The sequence below is a fragment of the Agelaius phoeniceus genome, chromosome 6 (genome assembly GCF_051311805.1).
Source record: "Agelaius phoeniceus isolate bAgePho1 chromosome 6, bAgePho1.hap1, whole genome shotgun sequence".
Classification (NCBI taxonomy): Eukaryota; Metazoa; Chordata; class Aves; order Passeriformes; family Icteridae; genus Agelaius; species Agelaius phoeniceus.
The window spans coordinates 32,407,944-32,429,432 of NC_135270.1; the positions used below are offsets into that span (position 1 = coordinate 32,407,944).

At 38.9% G+C, this 21,489-nt stretch overlaps 1 protein-coding gene across 2 annotated transcripts; it reads left to right on the top strand.

Annotated features, from left to right (window-relative positions):
• Positions 1-1,658: 1,658 nt before the first annotated feature.
• On the top strand, positions 1,659-20,919 carry KATNBL1 (katanin regulatory subunit B1 like 1). Of its 2 annotated transcripts, XM_077180353.1 has the most exons (11): positions 1,659-1,819; positions 4,279-4,407; positions 9,711-9,838; positions 10,620-10,660; positions 11,026-11,305; positions 12,693-12,811; positions 12,999-13,049; positions 13,130-13,219; positions 13,776-13,865; positions 14,248-14,341; positions 15,840-20,919. In XM_077180353.1, exons 3-11 carry the CDS (start codon positions 9,725-9,727, stop codon positions 15,870-15,872), a joined length of 912 nt encoding a protein of 303 aa, XP_077036468.1. In that variant the 5' UTR covers positions 1,659-1,819; positions 4,279-4,407; positions 9,711-9,724; the 3' UTR covers positions 15,873-20,919. The 2 variants fall into 2 exon arrangements, with proteins under 2 accessions (XP_077036468.1, XP_054491130.1); XM_054635155.2 differs by lacking the exon at positions 4,279-4,407 and having other exon boundaries at positions 1,660-1,819.
• Positions 20,920-21,489: the final 570 nt, after the last annotated feature.

Here is a 21,489-nt window from a genome sequence, read left to right on the forward strand (position 1 = left end):
TTCCCTTGGCAGCCTTCCATCTGCACCTGAAACTGGGGCTATGTGCTTTCCTTCCTATGGAAAAGTAGTGTCACTGTCTTTGAGGAGCCCATCAATGAAATAAGGATACCAGCAAAGAGTATGGCCTATGTTTGCTCCCACACAAGAGCCAGGACAGAAAGGCCTTACTGGTTATAATTAGCAAAGTTTTCAATACTTTTCCTCATAGTATCTTTCTGGATAAATTGTCCAGCACACAGCTGGATAAACACATCATGTGATGGGTGAGCAACTGGCTCCCAGGTCAGGTGAAGGGGGTGACACCAGACTGGTGACCTGTCACTAGTGTGGTTCTCAAGGCTCCACCCTCATCCCTGTGCTTGTCAACATCATCAATGAGCTGGGCACAGGACTGGAAGTGATACTAAACAAATTTACACACAGTACAAATCTGGGAGGAGCTGTTGACTCCCTCAAAGGCCTGGAGGCCCTACAGAGAGACCTCAACAAATTCAGCAACTCAGCAATCACCAACCACATGAAATTTAACAAGGGAAAGTGCTGGATTCTGCACCTGGGATGGGCAACCCTGATGTATGGACAGACTGGGGAATGAGAGGCTGGGAAACACTGACATGGAAAGGAAGCTGGGGGTCCTGGCTGATGGAAAGCTGAATTTGAGTCAGCAGTGCCCTGGCAGCCAGGAGGGCCAACCTTGTCCTGGGGTGCATCAGGCACAGCATTGCAGCCAGGCAAGGGAGGGGATTGTCCTCTCTGCTCTGAGCTGGGGCGGCCTCACCTCCAGTGCTGGGGACAGTTTTGGGCACCACAGTATAAGATGTTGTTAAGCTATTGGAGAGCGTTCAAAGTAGGGCAATGAAGATGGTGAAGGGTCTTGAAAGGAGGCCATATGAGGAGTGGCTGAGGTCACTTTGTTCAGCCTGAGGAACACTGAAGGGAGATCATTGCAGTCTAGAACTTCCTTGTGAGGGGAATTGGAGGGATCACCAATCTCTTCTCTGTGGTGACCAGTGACAGGACTTCAGATAATGTCCTGAAGTTGCGTCAGGGGAGACTTAGGTTGCATATTACGAAAAAGTTTATCATCCAAAGGGTGTTTAAGCACCATAACAGCACCAGCCTGGCAGAGTGCAGGGCTCTTGGGGACATACTGTGACTCTTGGGGATGGTGCTATGCAGAGCTGGACTTGGGCTGGTGCTATGCAGGAGTTGGACTTGGTCATCCCTGTGCGGCCCTTCCAAACTCAGCTTATTCTGTGCTTCAGTGATAATGCAGCAGAGCGTCGAGCTTCCATGGATTTCTCAGCCAGTCTGAGCATTGCACACTGCTGACCACGGCTCGGCACTGGCGGCCGGCACACAGGCAGAGAGCGCGGGCTCCGAGCTCCATCACTGGGACCATCCAGCATTCCCGACTCCCTCCCGGCTGCTCCATCACTGGGACCATCCGGCATTCCCCGGCTCCCTCCCAGCTGCTCCATCACTGGGATTAGCCGGCATTCCCGACTCCCTCCCGGCTGCTCCATCACTGGGATCAGTCGGCATTCCCGGCTCCCTCCCGGCTGCGCAGCCCCGCCCCGAGGCCGCGCGGGCGGGCAGTGACGCAGCAGCGCGCGGCGGGGCGGGGCGTGGCGCGAGGCCGCGGCCGGCAGAGGGCGCTGCGGTGCCGCGCGGCGCGCGCGGCGGGGCGTGGCGCGGCGCGCGCGGCCCGGCGTGCACCGCGGCGACGTTTGAATGGCGCAGGCTCCGGGCGCCGGGCCCCGGCAGTAGCGCTCCCGCCGCTCCTCCCGCCCGGCCCGGCCCCGAACATGAGCAGCGGGTGAGTGGCGCGGGGCCGGCCGCGGCCGCGGGGAGCGCTGCGGGCCGCCCTCTTCTCCGCCGGGACTGAGCGCGGCTCCGCGGCGTCGCGCCGGGCGGGCAGGCGGCGGGGGCCGCGGGCGGTGCGCGGGTGCGGATCGCTCCGTCCCGCTGGCCGGCGGCCTCGCCCGGCGCCCCGGCCCTCCCGTGTGCGGTGCCCGCCGCCCCCGGAGAGCGGGCTGTGGCACTTGGGTTCCTCTCTAAAATGGTGCCAGCAGGCTCGGCTCGAAGCAAGCGCGTGCGGTGGCGGATACGTGCCAGGAGAGCGGGGCAGGCTCTGGTGCTGCCGAAAGGGAGGAGGACAACAAGCTGGGTGTGAGGCCTGCTGACGGATTTAATTTCTTGGGTGTGACAGATTCCAGGGGGAAGGAGGGGGGGAGAGGGGGAGCCTTAAGTGCTTGAAGATCAGATCCTGCATTAATTACTTCGTTCAAAAGGCTTCAATTTTTTTTTTTTCAGTGTTGGGCTGGATGATTTGACATGCAGATTTAAAATAAAAACATTTTGAATGGGGAGCTCTTTTAAGGATAGAGAGATTAAGTGGTGATCTTGGAAATCTTTTGTTTCTGTTTTTGTAACATGCTTTGCTTTGGAGCAAGGTTAAGTCCGTTGGCTTAAAAGCAGCTTTCGTCCATCTTTTCTTGGAACATCATTTTTGCTTTTCATGTTCTCCTCTTTTTCTTCCTCTTATTCTCTGGCTGTAATTAGGGAACTAATTAAAAATACGAACTTACCCACGTTTAGTAGAATTAAAACGTAACAGAAGGCAGATTTGTGCCTCTTTTGCCTTGCTGATTGGAAAGAATATGTTCTGGAACTAAAATTAGGATTGATTTGAACTCCTAAACTTTGAAACTCAGTATATCATTATATTAAAAATGTTATTTTTAAGATAGCTTATAGAAATGTATTAGAAAGTAAATGGCAGTATGCTGATATGCATGCATTCTTATGGCCACGTGTGTATATATTCACTTGCCTACTTTTACTGTATGTTGTTCCTAGGGTAAGAAGCTTGACTAAGAATGAAGGTTTTTTAAATGCCATAAAATAGACTATGATCAATAATAGAAGTGTATTTGAGGGTGGCATAAAAAGCCATGTGAAAGTTGTGCGACGTGTAATCACAGACTGTCCTGCCAGGTGGGCGTGTAGTGAGTACTTCCTTAGCCTCCACCGAGTTAGGAGCTTGAGGGGTTTGCCAGGATGTCTGAATTCAAAATTCTTGGTGCAGTTTTTTTAAAATTCGTTGGGTTGAGCAGCAAATGGTAAAAGAAATTGCTGTATTTAATTTCATGGATAGTTTCTTAAAGAGCTATGTAAAACAGTAATGTGGAAGCTTCAATATTGCGGAAATCTATTTCTTTTATAACACCTCTCAGTTATAAAACTTTTTCAAACTTATTGTCCCCACAGTGTTCATCAGTGAAAATCAACAGGTAGAAGTGTCTTTTCAGTAGTGAAAGATGACTTCAGAAAGGACTTAACTACTGACAACTGCTGTTACTTTATCACAGCTTAACAAACCTGTCAATGGTGCCTCCAGAAGCAGAAAACTGAGTTCCTGACTTTTTTTTTTGGTAGAAAATGTAAATAAGGTTCAGTTATTAGACTCCCAGGCTATCTCCACAAGGGGAGCTAATGCACACCTGGGTTCCTCCTCACTAAACTTGGATGAACTGTCACATGTGGTTGTTTTTGGAGGTTCATTATGACAGTGGGCCACGTACAAATTCCCTGTGTAAGAGGAAAATGAGCTTAAATCTTAGGTATAAGCTAATTTACCATAACTAGTTGTTCAAATAGTATTTTCATTTATTGCAAATTTTGAGAAATTCCTGTAGTTTTTATCAACGTAGGAAACTTTAAACTGGAACAAATGGCCTGACAAGTGTAGCACATTAAAAAACTGTTCTGCTGGCAGGTAACACTCTTTATAATGTTGCGGAAAGATTTTGCATTAACATACTCTTTAAAATCTTGAACTCCACTTCCTCTTTTTAAGAAAACTCAATTTTAACAGCTGGTGAACCATCAGTACATCAATTACTAAAAAAGAAATTTGAAAAAGACCAAATTGTTTCATATGCAAAGGATGTGGAAGCCTTCTAAAAGAAAGACAAATGGATTTTGTAACATTTATTGGAGCTAAAATGAAAGGAAGTTATGCCAAGCTTACAAAATCTCTTCTACATCATAAGATAGTGCTAATTTATTTTTTGAAGTAAATTTGAAATAACCATTCTTGGAAGTTATTTGTGACCATTAGCTCTGATAATTGCCAGTGAAATGAGTTGACCATTACTGCTTCCCTGATGCATACCTGTTTGGAATGCTTTCAAAGCATGTGCTCTCCTCCTTGGGATAATGATTAATTAAGTTTTTCATCTGAGTTTAATATTGTCTTCCTTGAACTTGCAGTTGGGTTACTGTGGGGTGGAGGAGAATCACAGGAATATTTACCATGGCTGGTGCACATGGAATGCTGCAGGAAGAAGTAGCTATTGAGAATTTGGACAAGGAATAGGATGGGAGAGTGTGTTTTAAAAGGTATTGCTGATGGCTTAAAAGATCTATTTTATGTTTTCCTTGCTGCCATGCAAACTATGCCAGCCTGTGTTCTGTAAGAAAATAATATTATGTTAATATGCACGTAGATTATGTAATGTGCCAAGAAGAGTTTGTCCCTTTCTGGGGGCTGTGCCCAGAACTTGGGACATGGGAGGGAGTGGTGGAGTTGTTAATACTTGCCTTCAACAGATGTGCACTTGGAAGCCTGTTAGTGCTGACTGTCTTTGCCTAATTCTGGTATGGCCTGAAGAGTTTTATTGCATCTGGGAGAGATCAGAGATAGAAAATACCAGTATAATCATCAAGAAAACTTTACACAGGTGCTGTGGGGACAAACCAGCTTCTTCTCAGGAGACAGGGCTGCTATTACTTTAGTCCTTCTGCTTACTGAAGATTGAAGAGAATAAAAGGGGGAGAAGGGAAGATTGTTGTCTGCTGTGAGAAATCACCCACTGTATAGGGGAAATGGGTAGAATTGGATTCTGTCATCCTAATGAAATCATACATCTCTGTTCAGATCTGCAGTCTACCTTGTTAGCTTGTAGAACAGTTTAGGATTGTACAATGGACCAAGGCAGAGCTGAAGGGGCATGCATTCTCTCCTTTGTTTAATTTTAAAAACTTTGTGAAGTGAGGGAAATGCATTGGCCTCAATGAGATTGTATAGCAGATTGTCTGATCAAATACAACTAGCTGTGCTCATCACAAGGGAAAAGTCAGAAATTAAAGACATTAAGGTATAGATTGTTTGAATTAGTATCTAATGCCAGTTTAAGAACCCTCTGTATATATCCCAAAATTACAGGGGACTGTAGTGTCTAATTAGCTATCCCTAGATGATATCTGACTGCGAATAGGAAATCAAAGTTGTGAAGAGCCATGTAAAGTGCCTTTCATCCTGTAGCATTCATCTTTTTAATTGCTGGCCAGCCAGCATTTTCCTAGGTGTTACTAAGCCTTTTAAAGCTGGTTTCTTAGGATGTTGACTAAGTTTATTATAGTACTGTTAGGTTTGTGTATACCAGATTCTTCTGCTTGTGTTCTGCTCTGTTTGGACTACATGGCTGTGTATCTGAATTTAATCACTTTTAGTATTTTTTTAATGTATTTGCACAGTCTGTACTAGAACCCATATAAAACATTTGGATCCACAACATCCCGTGGCAAGTTCAGGTTGATTATAATTTGCACACAGCTTAACCTTGTTTTTTTTGATCAGATCTTCAGCTATTGTCTTTGACCCTTTTTTTTTATATTGGGCAAGAGAGGACACAACCTCTATGCAACTTCTCCAAGCCATTCATTTTGTAGGCCTTTGTCTTATTTCCCCTGATGGCTATAAGTAGCCTCTTCCCCAGACTGAAGAGGCTGATCTAATCAGTTGTTGATTATATGAAAGATATTCCATGTATTTTTAACTTCCTTTGTCTGAGCAGTTTTCTACTTTACTCAGAAGTTTTTTTTTTACTTTTTAGGGTTGATTTGGCTTTTTTAAAGAAAGTTAACTAACCCTTCTCTTAGTGTATGAAATACAGGCACAAATTAGTTCTGTACACTGTCACAATAGTGTTCTGTTTCTTTTTCTATTTATTGATCCACATGGAGTGCTAAACAGTCCAATTGATCTAAGGTAAACTGTCCTATATCCAGATATTGTTGTGGGGGGCAGTTACTAGCTCAGAGACTGATTCCAATAGGAACCCAGAATTTTCTCCTGCCTGCAGATACATAGGCTTTGCTTTATATTGATCTATAAGTATTGCTTTTGCCTATTGTACATCACAGTCCTTCTCCAGTTCTTCAGTTCACCCTTATCTTCACTGGTATGACTTTGTATTGTCAACAGTCTTCATCCCCTTTTGTGAGGTAATTTATTAATATACTGAACAGCATAAACCAATGCAGGTTTCCCCCAGGGATCTGGAGGTGATTTTCTCCAGTGTGGAAACTGCTTAGGCAATTTGTGGCTGTTCCTGAGATACTTGTGCATGCAAGAGCTTTCCCTTTTTTTCACTTGGTTGCTTAGTTTCCTCAATATTTAAGTGAGGGACTTGGAAATTCAAATAGACTCTATCATTTAGTTGCCCTTTATCCATGTTGTACTACCTCATATTTTTAATAAATTCCATTAATTTTGCAGAGCAGGACTTCACAGAATCATAATATAATTTGGGTTAGAACAGACCTTAAAGATTTTCTAGTTCCAATTTCCCTGCTGTGGGAAGGAAGGGACACCTTCCACTAGGCCAGACTGCTCAAAGCCCCATCTAACTTGGCCTTGAACACTTCCAGGGACAAGGCATCAACAGCTTCTCTAGGAAATGTGTTCCGGTGCCTCAACACCTTCTCAGTAAAGAATTTTGTCCTAATATGAAATCTAAACCTGCCCTGTTTCAGTCTGAAGCTATTACCCCCTTTGGGCTATCACAAATGCCCTGGTAAAAAGTCCCTCCCCAGCTCTCTGTAGCCCCTTCAGGTACTGGAAGGCTGCAGTGAGGTCACCCTGGAGCCTTCTCTTCTCCAGGCTGTGTTGCCTTAGTGACAGCCAGGCTGAGTCTTTCCCATTATATTATTTGTGTCCACTAAGTCTATTCTTGATTACATTGTTTACTAATTAGTGCAACAGAGATGTCAGTCTGGGTCCTCTTTGAGGCTCTTTAAATATTGACTGTGTTTTCCACATGTGTTTTCTTTAGGTACTTTGTCAGCTCCAAGGGAGCTGAAAACACAGCTGTTTCATTACTCCTTAAATGTCACTGCTACTTCTGCATAATCTGAGACCCTCAACAGATTAAACTATTGAAACCCCTTTAAACTGTTGGACAGTGAAGTCATACACAAGGATTTTGCTTTGCTTCATCAAATGTTCCTTTATATCTGATAATCTCTTGACCTTTTGAATTTCTTTTACCATTCTTTAAGGAAAGATAGTTCTGTTGTTGTTCTCTTTCCATTGTTCTGTCATTCTGTTTCAACTGGGAGGCTGGGAAACAATATATTCTTATGTCAGATTTGTTAGAGTGTAAAATTCTCTTTAATTTTTCTCCTGGACACATGCAACCTTTTGTAAGGAATTTCCTTCCATCCAGAGTCCTCTCTCTCCAGTTCAGATATCTCCAGTTCAGGTATTTTGAGATGTTAGATGCACTTTAGAGCCCAGTATTAAAAACAGATAAGCTAATTGAATTTCCTTGGTTAAGACATTTCTTTTTAGCCTTCTAATATTTTACACTTCTTTTAAGCAAAAAGTATTCTAGTTAGATAGTGCTGTCATTTATTTTGGTGATCAGATTCTTGTGTACTGCTTAGTGTGAAAGATTAGGGAAGATTGAGATCATTTGTTAAACAAGGAAAAAGAAGGAACGGTAATAAGTGTTAGGCCTGAAGAATTGTAAGCTCATAGTGTGTTATGGGAGTAATCACAAAAATTTTCCTTCAGCAACAGATATTAGGGATTTTTTAACATCTGATGAGGTGGCTGTGGGTTTTAACTCTGGTGGTTGGAGATTGTCCCCCCTAATATTTTAGTTTATTGCTTTCCCCTCACTATTATTCTCAAAAAGTGGATAGAAGAAATAAACAGTCAAGACCTTTTCCAAGTCCTCTTCATTACCGACCTGAATAAAAGGATGGATTTGTTTGGATTTTAGGATTGTTCAGTTTTTCTTCAAAAGTCCAGTTGTTCAGCACATGCCTTTGTATTGTGCTCCTAGTACAAACTTTAATATACAGCCCATTTTAAGTCCAAATAGGGGTTTTAACCCATCTGATAAGCAGAGGAAATGTGTTTGTTTATGTGAGGTTTTTTCCAAAAGTTTAGGGAAAAGTTTATTTACAGACCTGTGTGGAAGAACTAGGAAGTGTGGAGAGCTAACAAAGTGATCACTCCTCATCACTGTCTCATAGTGTGAAAAAATTAAGTTAATAAAGCAGTCTTAAGCCAGACCTGCATCTGGAAAATTATTGGCCACCAGATGTTAAAGATATTGCCCTAAATAATGCTGCCATTTGAAGTTCTTGCTGTAGTCTGAAGCTATGTTCCCTTCTTACAGGGTAAGGGATTTTGTCAGTATATATTCCATTTTTGAGACATCTCAAGTGAAGTTCTATAGTACTGATCCAATTCCAAAGAATACCAGAATATTTGAAGAATTTTTTTTTTCTTCCACTGTACCCTACAAGAGGGATTTGAATGTGCCTGAATATAGCATCTGTCTTGTTTTGGGCCTGCCACCTGCTTTTTGCATTTGATGGCCTTTAGCTACTGCATGGATCTTCATGGCTAATAGGCTGTTTCCCTGGCTTATTCAGTGCTCAGTGTCTTAGTCTTTTAAATGCCAGAGTTCTTAATGTGAGGTAAATCTGCTACATAGAGTAAAAAGGATAGGGCTGCTGCTAAAGATTGAGGGGAAAAATTGGAGCACTCATGTTGAGATCACAGTTGTACCTTTTAGAGGAAAACCAGTAATATTGATTGGAGCAACTGGTTGTCTTTTAAAAGTAGCGTAGGATGTCTTGCTAAAACACTTCAAGATTAGTGTCTCTACGATGATGTAGTAGTTGAACCTAGTCTCAAGCAATGGATCTTCTGATCACTTACAAAAGATGCAAAATCATATGTACAGCTGTCTCAGTCTTGGTCTTGATTCTTACAAAAATACTTGCATGCTTCAAGACAAAGGACTTTAGGCATAAAATAAAGTTGTGTGTTTTAGTATGAAAAATGGCCAAAGCACTGCTTTGACAGAAATGGAAGGGGAGGGGAGATGTATATTTGCCAATAAACTAAGGGGAGGATCTTTCACTTATTTTTTTTAACCTTTGTTATTTTGATAAAGCTTGCTTTCTTCCTAAAAAACAAGAATCAGTTTTTTAGCCGCCTTTCGTACTTGGAAACAAATGTGAACCCAATTATTTTTCTCTAGGTGGCAGATTAAATTCAGTGTGAGGAAAGAGTTTCATAAATTGCCCTATTCTTTAGTTGAATTCTTGTTTGTATGGCACCCCTCAGTGCAGGTGTAGAAACTGGTTTGAAAACAAAATCTCTCCCTTGGTTTCTTGTGATTTTTATTTAGTTTCCTCTTTCTTGAAAGCTAAATAGGGATTTTGGAATTCTCAAAGTGTTAATAATAAGGCCTCCGGCACTAAAGGATGATGTCTTGGGTTATATCTAGGATGGAAGATCTTGGAAATAGTTGAATTCTAGTGTTGCTAGCTGTGTTTGAAGAAATCTGACAGAATGTTTTAGAAAATACAACTAAATATCTTTCCCTTGAGAACAGGGATTTGAGAGATTATGGCATCTGAAGCTCACAATGTTAAAAACCAGAAAGTTTTGCTTATTGAAGGTCATCCCATTGATCTCCCCAGAAAAAGAATCTCTTCTTCCACTAAAAAGATCATGAAGGAGGTAAGCTGTTTGTGTTGTTTGTTGGGTTGTTTTATGTCCTCTGAGAAAATTGATGTTTTAAACAAGTGTATAGTTCTGAGCAGTCTAAATCTAGAAGCACAGCACTACTAAACATTTGATATTTAGATGTTCAATAGAACTTTGAATTGTTTCTGTAGCAGTTATATTATGAAAACTGTGTAATAGATACAGGCAGCAGCTGCACAGATCAGTGCATTGTACCATCCATATGAGCAGTGGGTACTGATTGATACAGTCTTACTCATGTGTGCTTTTCTGCAATCTAGCCAAAAAATGTTTCAATACAGGAATTCTGTCATGAAATGTTCTTTCTTGCCAAGAGAGCTACATGGCACAAGTGAGAGGTGGAGTAGGTGAAACCCATTCATTGAAATGGGTTGTTGTATAATTATACAGCTTCACCTAGCACGTTGGTAGCACGTAGGTGTTCACTAGGTTCTTGCTACTCAAAAGTAATTTTTGAAACTTCTTACCTGTGTTACTGACTGAAGAGTAAGACAGTGAAGTACAGAGGAAGCACTGGAGAGGCAAACTTACTGTAAGACCTCTTCAAACAGTGGTGAAGATATCAATATCCTCTGTTTATTAAAATTTTCTATTAAAATTAACATTTTATGACCAGTGTTACCAAAAAAAGATCATAACATTCTCTTGCTGATGGCACAATTTAAATGTTACCATTAATGCTAAGTAGTATAGATGGGAGTGTTTGACCCTTTATAGTAATACAGCTTTTTTTCTCTTATTTCCTTTCTCCCAGGGTAAGAAATCTCCAAAACAGCTGGCTTCATACACAAACAGGTAGGAAGGCTGTGCTGTTTGATATCTGAGTTTGAAGTGTGACAGAGGTAGGGAGAAAATCACAGTTGAAATTGATTACAACACCAAAGCAAACACAAATGGATGATAGGTCTTGATTTTAAAGACAGTTCTTTGTTCTTGTGTTTTCTTCCATAACAGCGAGTTTCTGCATTACTAAAAACAGAAGAATATTGGTGGCATGACCTCTAATATCCCTAGTGTCATTAGGATATGTATTGGGGGAAACATGTTTTCAACAACCTGAAATCTGACTGCTGAATTCATAATTATATATATATAAACATAATAATGCAATTTATTTGGTTTGGATCAACCTTCACTAAAATAGTGCTTTATTATTGCAGAGTAACGGTTGGAAAAACGGTGGCCAGTCCCCTCTCTCTTTTCAAAGTGGTATATTGTAAAAGGAAAGTTCATTGTTATACTCCAAAGCCTTGTTACAGAAGGAAACTGTGCCCTAAATCTAGGGGCCGTGACATGGCAAATAAAGAAAATGAACTGGCTTGTGCAGGGAATCTGCCAGCAAAACTTCACAACAGTCGGACACACTTGCTGAATTCTAGCGACTCTGGCTCGTCTCAAACAGAAGGCCCCTCATCCAAATACAGTGCATTTTTTTCTGAGGTAGGTACAGTTTGAAGAAACTCCAGTTTAAAACAGTGTTTGTTGTAATTAGCTGTGAAAGTTTCTTTCTTTAGATTAATTTCCTTCAATTCTGCAAATAGCAGGTCTTGTGATTTACAGTCTGTCCATTTATGGTGATGCAGTTGTCAATAGTAATGGTCCTCCCACTTTTCTTCATATTTGTGTCAGGTCAGAAGCTCAGATCTGCCAGACTTGACTGGGTTAAAATTGTGCCAGCACCAAAGGAGAATGTTGTTTTCACCTGTGTAGGTTTCATGAACTGGCAGGACAGTGTCCATGTGTGTGTTTATAGAAGTGTAAAAATGTTAGTATATCAATGAGAATAAACTGGTGAGGTAGATTAGGACAATTTTCAATAGCAGTATCAACTTTGTGCAAAACTAACTCAAGTGTTTGTATGAACTTTATTTCTTGTTGGTTGAGGAAACCTAGATGATGCTTGTAGGGCTTCTGAAACTGTCTAAAAGGTCAGATATTTAAATTAAATGGATTTTGTTACAGTGAAGGCCATTTAAGGCCCTTAATGTTGAAGTTTGCATTTCTGTCACAATGGATTTTTGTTACTCCTTGGGGCTTACATGTGTTTAAGGTGAGGCATGGCAGGGAAGGCAAGATCAGAAACTGTCGCCCACCATGCTGCTGTCTTGTCACAGTGCTGTAAATGTGCGCTCCTGTGAGGGAGAGCCCTGAGAAGCCGCTGGGCTGAAGGTGCAAGTCTGCAGCACTTCTGCACTGTTTAATTTGGTGGTTTCAAGAAAAGAGCAGAATAACTACAATAAAGAGGCTGCAGAAAGATGGGTAAAGAAATGAAGATGGGAAGATTCATTTTCTGAGAAGCTAAGGAGCAGATCACTGGCCTCTGGTCACAAATGACTGTTTAACTGGTTTGAGAGATGTGTGTGGCTCTGCAGTGTTCATTCCAATCCAAGGTCTAATTAATTAAAATGCCTGAACTTCATTCAGAGAACAGGCTTTTTCAGAAATGAACCATTTCTGTTGGAGTTTGGAATAATAGATGCAATTACTTGTGTCTAAATTGTATCAAAATTAATAATCATCTAAGTAAAAAGTTCTCAGAGTTGGTGAGAATTATAGGTTGATGCACATGAATGCTCATTTTAATTATTTGATACCTGTCTTAGGTGGGAAAGAGGTACAAACCTTATTCTTGCAGCTTTCGTGTAAAGTAGGTGATATTTTTGTGACCCCCAAGGGAAATATGGGTTTAAATCTATTCTTAGATAAATTTCTAAAACAGACTCATCAACATACAGGTAGAATATAACAGATTATATTTGAGTAGCTTATTGTTTTATCACTGGCTACTTAACCTGTGGCAACTTTTTATATTTTTAAAAACTTGCAGGTTTCTCAGGACCATGAAACTATGGCTCAAGTTCTTTTCAGCAGGAATCTGAGACTGAATGTAGCTTTAACCTTTTGGAGAAGGAGAAGTATAAGTGAACTGGTAGCCTACTTAGTGAGGTAAAATAAGTCTCTTCTTTTATATCCTTAAAATGACAGCAATCTCAAATATGCCACAGTATTTGTAGCAGTTCTGTAAATGTTGTGACTTAGTTACACTGTTTAAATCATAGTGGAAGCATATGCTTCTACTACTAGTAGTAGGATCTACAAGTAACACTTCTGATTTTATTCTTAATGTTTCTAGGATACAGGATCTTGGAGTAGTAGTAGACTGCCTTCCTGTGCTTACGAACAGGTACAAACAGAAAAAAGTGGGGAATTAGAACTTATGACCACACTGAAGTTCAAACACTTCTGAAACACCTTGTTTTTAAGTTTACAGGAAGAAAAACCATATGTTTCAGTTGGCTGCTGTGTAGATCTTTTGCCTTTAGTGAAATCTCTGCTTAAAAGCAAATACGAAGAGTAAGTATCAGCTTGGGATGCTTTTGAAAACATTATTACTTCCTGGCTGTGCAGAGCCCTGGAAATCAATGGTTTTTAATCCTCTGACTCTTGTTCCCTCTGCCCCTTCTCCCAGCTCTGCCTTTCTCAGGAAATGAGAAAGGTTCAGATGAAGCCTTCCATTCCAGAGCTTTCTCCTCTAACAAAACAGCAGTGCAGAAATTCTTTTCTGCAATGTTAGGCGCTTGGGGGAGAGGACTGGCTTTGCCCTTATGCAGATTTATTTATCCTGAATATTAAAAAAGATTAGCACTGAGGTTTTAGTATGCTTTATAACGTGTAATCAAGGCAAAGTTTTCTTGTACTTTTTCAACAAGAACTTCAGGCTACCACTTAGAAATTGTAAGTGTAAACAAGAATTTAAATTTACTAATTTGTCTAGATTCTTTCCTTCCAGAATAGAAAATGTGTTGCTTTCTAAATTGCTTACAAAGTTATCTCAATGCTTTATTTATCTGGCCTGTAGATAATCTTCAGGGAGAGGGAAATGCATAATGTGTGAAATGTGTTGTTACAGATACGTGATAGTGGGTTTAAACTGGCTTCAGGCTGTCATTAAAAGATGGTGGTCAGAGCTATCTGCACATACAGAAAAGGCAGAAGATGGGTGAGTCTAGTGTTGGGAAATACTTAAATATGTTTCTGTAGTCAATTTCATCTCAATCTGTTCTAATTTTGATCAGTAGGAGCACATCTTGCCTACAAAAGGCACACTTATAATTTTAAAGTTAAAGCTTAAAAGTATTTTAAGGATAGTTAAGTTACTGGTTTTGTTTTTTTTTTTTTTTGCTGCTGTTTTAATACCTGTAGGACATAGTCATATCAGGGATTATACAAATGCTGTAGAAGTTGAATCAATATTTTTCAGATCTTGTGGCAATATCTATTTTATAGGCAAAGTCTATATGCAGTATTAATAATTCATTTTAATAAAAGAGACTACTGAAATATACTGCCTGGGTTATAAAGTGATGTTCATTCTCTTTCAGAAACATCCATATTTTAAAACAACAGTTAAGTGTTTTGTGGGAACAGGAAAATCACCTTACTCTGGTTCCAGGATATACTGGTAATATAGCTAAGGTAAGTTCTGGTTCCAGTTCTGGTTGTGTTCAGGTATAAACATGATTGTATCATTTATGGTCTTCCTCCTGTTTTACTTATGCTAAACTGTGGTTGGACAGAAACACTTTTACTTTAGTTACTGCTAATGCTCAAGTGTATTGCATGGTTTTTAGAGAAATCTGGACTTGTTTCCCTATGACAGTTCTGTGAATTAAAATGATAATTATGCTTAAGCATCTCCTTAATAACAAAGTATCTAATAGTAATGAGCCTTGAAATGATGTGAAAAAGGGCTCAGTTGAGTAGGTAGACTGTGGAAGGGACAGATGTTTTCTCTTAGATCTGTTGTAGCCATTGTTGTAAGTGTAATGGAGAATCTTAGCCTGGGAACATCATTGGCATTTGCACATCAGGTGGCAGGAGCAAGTGACAACATACTAAATTCTAAAGCTTATTGCTGACCTAATGCTTAGAAAATGGTGAGTTTCTGGTGGGCAGAAGAGCCTGTTGGAGATGTATCCCTGCTTGCATTTTTCAGTAGGTTGTGGTATCAGTTACATAATGAGGGTGTCTGGTAGATCCATATTTTTCTGTTTGTGCTCATCTCTATATACATGGCTTTCTGAGATGGGGTACCAAAAGTTATACTAGATAGAAACATCTCCAGGTGGAGGGACCTGGTGAAGGTGGACAGTGAGAAAGGAGTTACAGCAAACAGTTGGTTGTGTGCAAGATTTGAGTGAACTTGAAAAGAACTTAAAAATTGCATCTTTTACTTACATCTGAAGGAGTTTTGGTGAATCTATATTTCTATGTTACAGAATTGATCACTTTGATGTGTAAAACAAGTAAACGCTTTCCTTTTTTTCTGGGACTGCTGTGCACCTGTGACTTCAGTTTTGATGTCCCTACAAGGATAATTACAAAATTCTTGCAGCACTTCAGTCAACAGGGATGCAGAAGACTTGAGTTCTTACTCCCAACTTGGTTGAGCTATGAGAGCATGTTATGTAGACTGCCTAGTTCTTTTGCTGGATCAGAATAGCAGCTATAGGTAGTGTCAGTTTGTTTCTCTAGAGTTCAGGTTCCCTTTATGTTCATTTGCTGTCTTAATGTATCAGGATAGATTGTGACCAAAGTCACCTGAGCAAGTCAGAGCAAAAGTAGTACAAGAATGTTGGAGGGGTTGGGTGAAGGAATGTCATACATAACATGTTGTAACTATGTGATCATATGATGATGATGATCTTTCCTGCTCATGCAGGGAGCAGAGGAATAACAGATGAAATTGATAGCTTTGAAAACTAATCCTACTCTTCTGGCAGGCTTTTTAGTACATGAAGAAATGTCATTGAAAACATTAATTGAAAGTAATCATGAAGATAACTGGTTCTGAAATTTGGGCAAATATAATTATTCATGTGTTATGGTCCTGAGGTTGCCCTGCTTCAGACATAGAGTTGATGTTGGAACTATAAGTAAAGTGACAAACACTTTCTCCTTTTTTTTCTTCTAGGATGTAAATGCTTATTTATTGCAGCTACACTGACATGATGGGGAAACAGTGTGCTTATGTGGTGAAACAATCCTCTAAAGTATCCCTGAAATATGTGCTGAAAGCCTTTTGAGAAATACTGGCAGAAGAGAACTGAACTGTCAAGCTGTTTAATGAAACCACTAACAAAACTCTAACAATCTACTTCACATTGAAGTGGAAAAATGTCTAGTAGGAGCAACTTTTACTTCAATGAGGTGAAAGTGCACTATGAAAACTGTATGCCTTTGCTGCATTTGGGATTCGCTCAGTTACTAGGTATTCCTTTAAATGCTACTGTACCTTACAACATCATCCATAAAAGAAGATGAACTATACTGTCATGAAGACAAGACAGCAGAACCAGTTATAAGGAACCAACAAAAACAATCAGCATTAAGAGCTTTTAAATGTCTCTTTCACAAGAGAACTCCAAAATGCACAACTATCTTCCAATTGCATAAAAAAATACAAAAAACTTTGGGCTATTCAGTTACTTCTATGTTTTAATCAAATTATTAAAGACAATTTTTGTTTGCACTATTGAGGAACTATACAGCAAAGATGCCTTAATTACTAGTGTTTCAAAAAGCCAATGTATTAAGATGCAAATAGCTATTATGTTCAGATTGTGATGGAAAACTACAAAAATCAGGGTTTCACATTGTGTAGTTAATGAAACATTGCACATATACAAAGATTCATGTATGAAAAATATTATAAATACCTGAAGTTAAGCTTGGGTAAACAGTTATTGCAAATGTCAGCAGAATGGTGAATTTATGTCTAACAAATGTTTTTATATTGTATGTGGATTTCTAACACAGTAATCTTGTTCTGTATCATTCAAACTACATGCAAATAAGTAAATATATTAAATATATCTACTGTTTTTTCTTTTCAAGTTAAAAAAAATCAATTTCTAGAATAATCTCTTCCACAGTACTTTTTATCATAGATATTTATGTCTCTTGTTTGAAATGTTTACAGCCAGGTGAGGCCATGTTATTCAAATCACACCCTTTTTATACTACCTCCTTTAAGAAACTGACAAAGAACTTTTGCAAAATTGATCAAGTTCTAACCTGATCAATGATGGCAAAGTCATACCAACAACAGCATTGAGGATACAGCTATGAACTTTTACTGTCATATTGATATGCTGTTCTATTTTAATTTAAAAGCTATATCTTAATAGCTCTGAGGGAGTCTTAATCTTAGGCTTGCTGTTGCCTTTTTTAATTTTGTGATTAGGAAGTATGCTTTTTCAATTAAAACTTACAAAGTACCAGCTCTTCACTTAAAAGTATACATGCACAGCATGTATGACCAAATAGACTACTTCCTTAAAAATAAGTACTTGCAAGGGTTGTTTTCATACCTAGCATTAAGCATGTGCACTTTTATTGACATGCAGGAGAAAAGTCTTTTGATAGCCGCAAGTGGTTTTTGCTTTACAGATTAATTAATTTTAAACTCCTGTAGTGGTCAATAAGTTCAGGCCTCCTGTTGCTTAGTATTGTATTAGTTTATGTATCATTGTTGCTGACTTCTGAAGGCCAGCTAGAAATCTGTTATGAGAACTTGGTGCTTTTAGTTGTTTGACTGTTCTGTAAACCACCAAAGGTTTTGCATTTCCTAGGGCAGTCAGTTACAAAGAGTTTCTGGGGCATCCCAAAACTGCAAACTTTGTGGGACAATTTGGAGACATACACATAGCCAGTTTTTTTGCTTGAATTGTTATGCATCATTAGAGATATTTCATGCTAAAAAAGTTTTGAGATAGGACTTTTCAAATGTTCTTACTATCAATTAAAAATCTAAAGGAACTATAGTATGATAACATTTTTGTATTACTTTACTGTTCCATTGAACACTTAAGTGTAAAAGTAGCCAAGTCTAGTTTCATCATTTGGGTGGCAATTGCTGAAACTCTTAGATCACTCCTCAAGGAGATTACTGTTTATGGAAACTCAGATTTATTTTTTTTAATAGACAAAGTAACTCATGGCCATTTATTTCTGATAATACAAGACAGAATAGTTGTAATTGATTAAAGGGATACTCTAGTGTTTTAAAATCTAGCTTGAATGTAGATTTAGATACGTAGGCTTGTAATGAATTCTGTATGTGGCCATAGAGGTAACAAATCCTGACTGTGGAAGTGCGTTTGTTTTAGAGGCAAGGTAAGATTGATTTGAGGATCATTACTGAGGAATAGCTAATAAAATAATGCATTCTTTTTAACTGCCAAAAGTTGTATTTTGACAGCATCAATAATACAGTATTAAACATTGTCATTAGTATCTGTGCCTTATTTTAAATGAATTTTTTACTGTTTTAAGGCAGCTACTAGACTGTAAGAACCGGGTTCAGGTGTCTGTATTATGAAATTATTTTTTCCATTGTGTTCTTTATTCATTGAAACTATTCACACTAATATTCAGGCTTGGCTTCTTGTATTCTCTTTAGCTCTCAAATGGTGGCTAGGAATCAGTTTTACTGTTACAGAATGTGTACGTATAGTATCTGGTCAAAGTCAGAATGACAGCTGTGTAACACCACTAAATTCATATAGTTGTCTCAGTGAATCTAAGAATTAGGTTTATGAGCTATCCCATGCATAAATTACAATCTTTGTGATACTTTCTAAAAATGCTATTTCTAGGATGTGTCAGAAGATCCAGACAGAATTAATCCTTTTCCTGTGTGTTCCTGTGATGCAGAAGCACGTATGTACTTGAGGATGAAGGATGCCTCCCCAAAGCTGTTCTTCATATTATACCCCTTGATGTGAAACTGATGTCTTTGAAAAACAATTGTCTTTTGCCTCAGTGTTCCCTGAAAGTATTTGAGGCTGTTTTGCTGAAGGAGTACTTTTAAGTGTGACCCAGGATTTGCCCATCCTCTAAAGGATGAAATTGAAGAATCCTTCTGGCAAACTGTCTCTTTATTCAGGGCTGAAAAAAAAGTCTAGTATTTGTAAATGGAAGTGGCCAAGTTGAGATATTACTGATAGCTTGCTGAAGAGTGGAAAAAGCTATGCCATTAATTAGCTGGGTATGAAGAAGTTAGCATGTCTTAATGATTATGTATGTCTCTGTTTTGAAGGAACTATACCTATTTCTCAGGAAAGAGTCCTCTACTCTTGTATCACACAGGTACTGCAGTTCTACACTCCTTAATAATGCTTACAGATTGTTGGCTGGTATTAAAAAAAAAATAGCAGCCTTCCAAGAGCTTACCCTCCACAGTGAGATATAAATAATTTTTTTTCCCTCCTGTCGGTTGCTTTATCAGAGGCTGTAATTTTAACACTTGAGGTGCAGGAGGGATGGGAGAGTAGGAAAGGACAAAGTACACATGCCCTGTGCTGAGTGACATCAGCCCCACTGCATTCTAAAACAGGCTGTATTTTCATTTTCTGGCATCTGAAGTAGGCAAGTTTGGCGTTAAACATCTTTATGCATTTAGCATTGAAGAGATAAAGGTTTTGAAGATGAATGCTACAGTGCTAATTTGTGATTTTTTTGAGTTGTTTTTTTTCTTGAAAGAGTGGACATTGTTAGTGTGGAAACTTGAAAGTATCTTATGTGAAGCTTACATTTTAGACTAGCAAGTGGTTGCTTTTGCCAGTTCATCTTGCCAGATCTTCCAGTTCTACAGAAGACTGAATGTCTGTCTTCATGTGGAGATTTGCAGCTATTTTTGTGCCTAGTTTTCTGGTGCAAAGTGAAACTGGTGGTTCATAGTCAACTATTTCAGAATACAAAACCATGCAAATTATGGTATTGGTGTGAAGTTATTCCAGCTTTGCACAATGCAAATGCTAAAGTTCATGAAAGCAGTCAATTCTGTTGAGAGGAGTTTTATATTGAGCTGATGTTGCATTAGTGAAGGAAAAAAATAAAGCAGTTTTTAATAGCCTTGGTAAAAGCCAGACAGTGTAGTCTAATTTTTGCATTCAGTCTGCCATCCTACACACAGTAATCATTGTAGGCTACAGATAAAGATTCACAGAGAAAATAGATTGAGCATGCTTGTGTTGTTAGTGCTTATGTTAGCCTTCCTTAAACAATTAATGTTTATTCTATGAGTTAAATAACTTGTTTTATGTCTCGTAATGAAACTAAATGCAACTGTTTTTCTCCCCCTTTCCACATATATTCTCTAGGACTTAATGATGTTATTTATTGCTCATCTACTTTAAATATACTAAGAGTGTGTCTTGTTAGAAGTGAGGAGGGGAAGATGAGAATTCTAGACAAAACACAGGGCTAGCTATTTAACATGATTCAGTTTGAAGCAACTGTGAAGAATTTCCATCTTTAAAACTTTTCACGCAAATTTTGTTAATACCTATGAATTGAAGTGTGCACTCACAGCTCTGAGTTTGACTTTGAACTTGGTTGGAAAAAATAAAGTGCTTTCATTCTAAATAACTGTAGCTGCAGTATTGTTTCTGTTCTTGTTTTTTGCATTGAGTACTAAGCTGGACTCAGATACTAACCTGCCATAAGGGAGGCAGGAGGTGTAGCACTGTCCCTTAAAGGGATAAAATGGAAATATCCACCTAGTCTTCAACTATTGCAGATCTAGAATATTTTTGTTTCTGTACTGACAGGAGTTTTGTAGTAAATCTGTATAGATTGTGGCTTCTGATCATTGCTGTAAAATGAGATCTGTTTTCAGCTTTAATGTGTTCCATAGTGGTTGTGATTCATAGGGATCAGTGCTTCAATTCAGGCAGTCATTACTTTGAGTGCTGTAGTGTAGATGAGCAACTGAATGTTGGGGTATCAAACATCTGTTCTTTGCTGTAACAAACACACGTTTATCTTTCCCACCTTTTTTTTCTCCCCTTATTCTTTCATTTAAGTGCTTAGAACCATTTGAATCCCCTTTGGAAAAGTGATAGATGCCAAAATGTGATCAAATGCTTTACAAACATGCTTCTGATTTCTTTTAATACCATTCTGTGAGTAACAGTTTCCTGTGGATTTGGGAAGGAGGCTGTTTTCTGTATGTATAGGCTTGAAATAAACACAACTAGTGGACTTTACTGTAATTGTATTCTTGATACTTTCTTTTTTACATAAGCACTGTGTATATTGTGAAACAATTAACTCAAATCTAAATATCAAGATAAAGTTACATTCCAAAACTGCCTGCTCTTACAGGTGTAGGTGTTGAAGTACATATGCACCCTAGTATCGTACTTTAAAGTGACCTGTAGACAGTATAAAATAGCTCTTGTAATTTATTATATCTCTTTGTCAAATTGAATCTATTGAACTTTATGTTTGGATCTTGCAGTTTCCACTTCTACTCATTTCAGATATTCTATGGATTTAAGGACTTAGTGCAGTAAGTATTCCACCTTCAGAGAAATAGCTAATCTTTTTGTCTTGTGATAACAGGCTTTCATTACATCTCTTCTGCATGAGACAAACTTCTGCAAGAGTTAAAAAGTTTTTAGGAGGGTTTCAGAGGAGAGTTGCCACATACAAGAAACCTGTGGCATGTTTGGTTTTAGATGGGGGAATAGCACAAATACAGGCAGCTGTTAGGACAGTGCACATTTCATTACTATTGAGTTGTCTTTTCTCATGTGAATCAGCTGTCTTGTTAT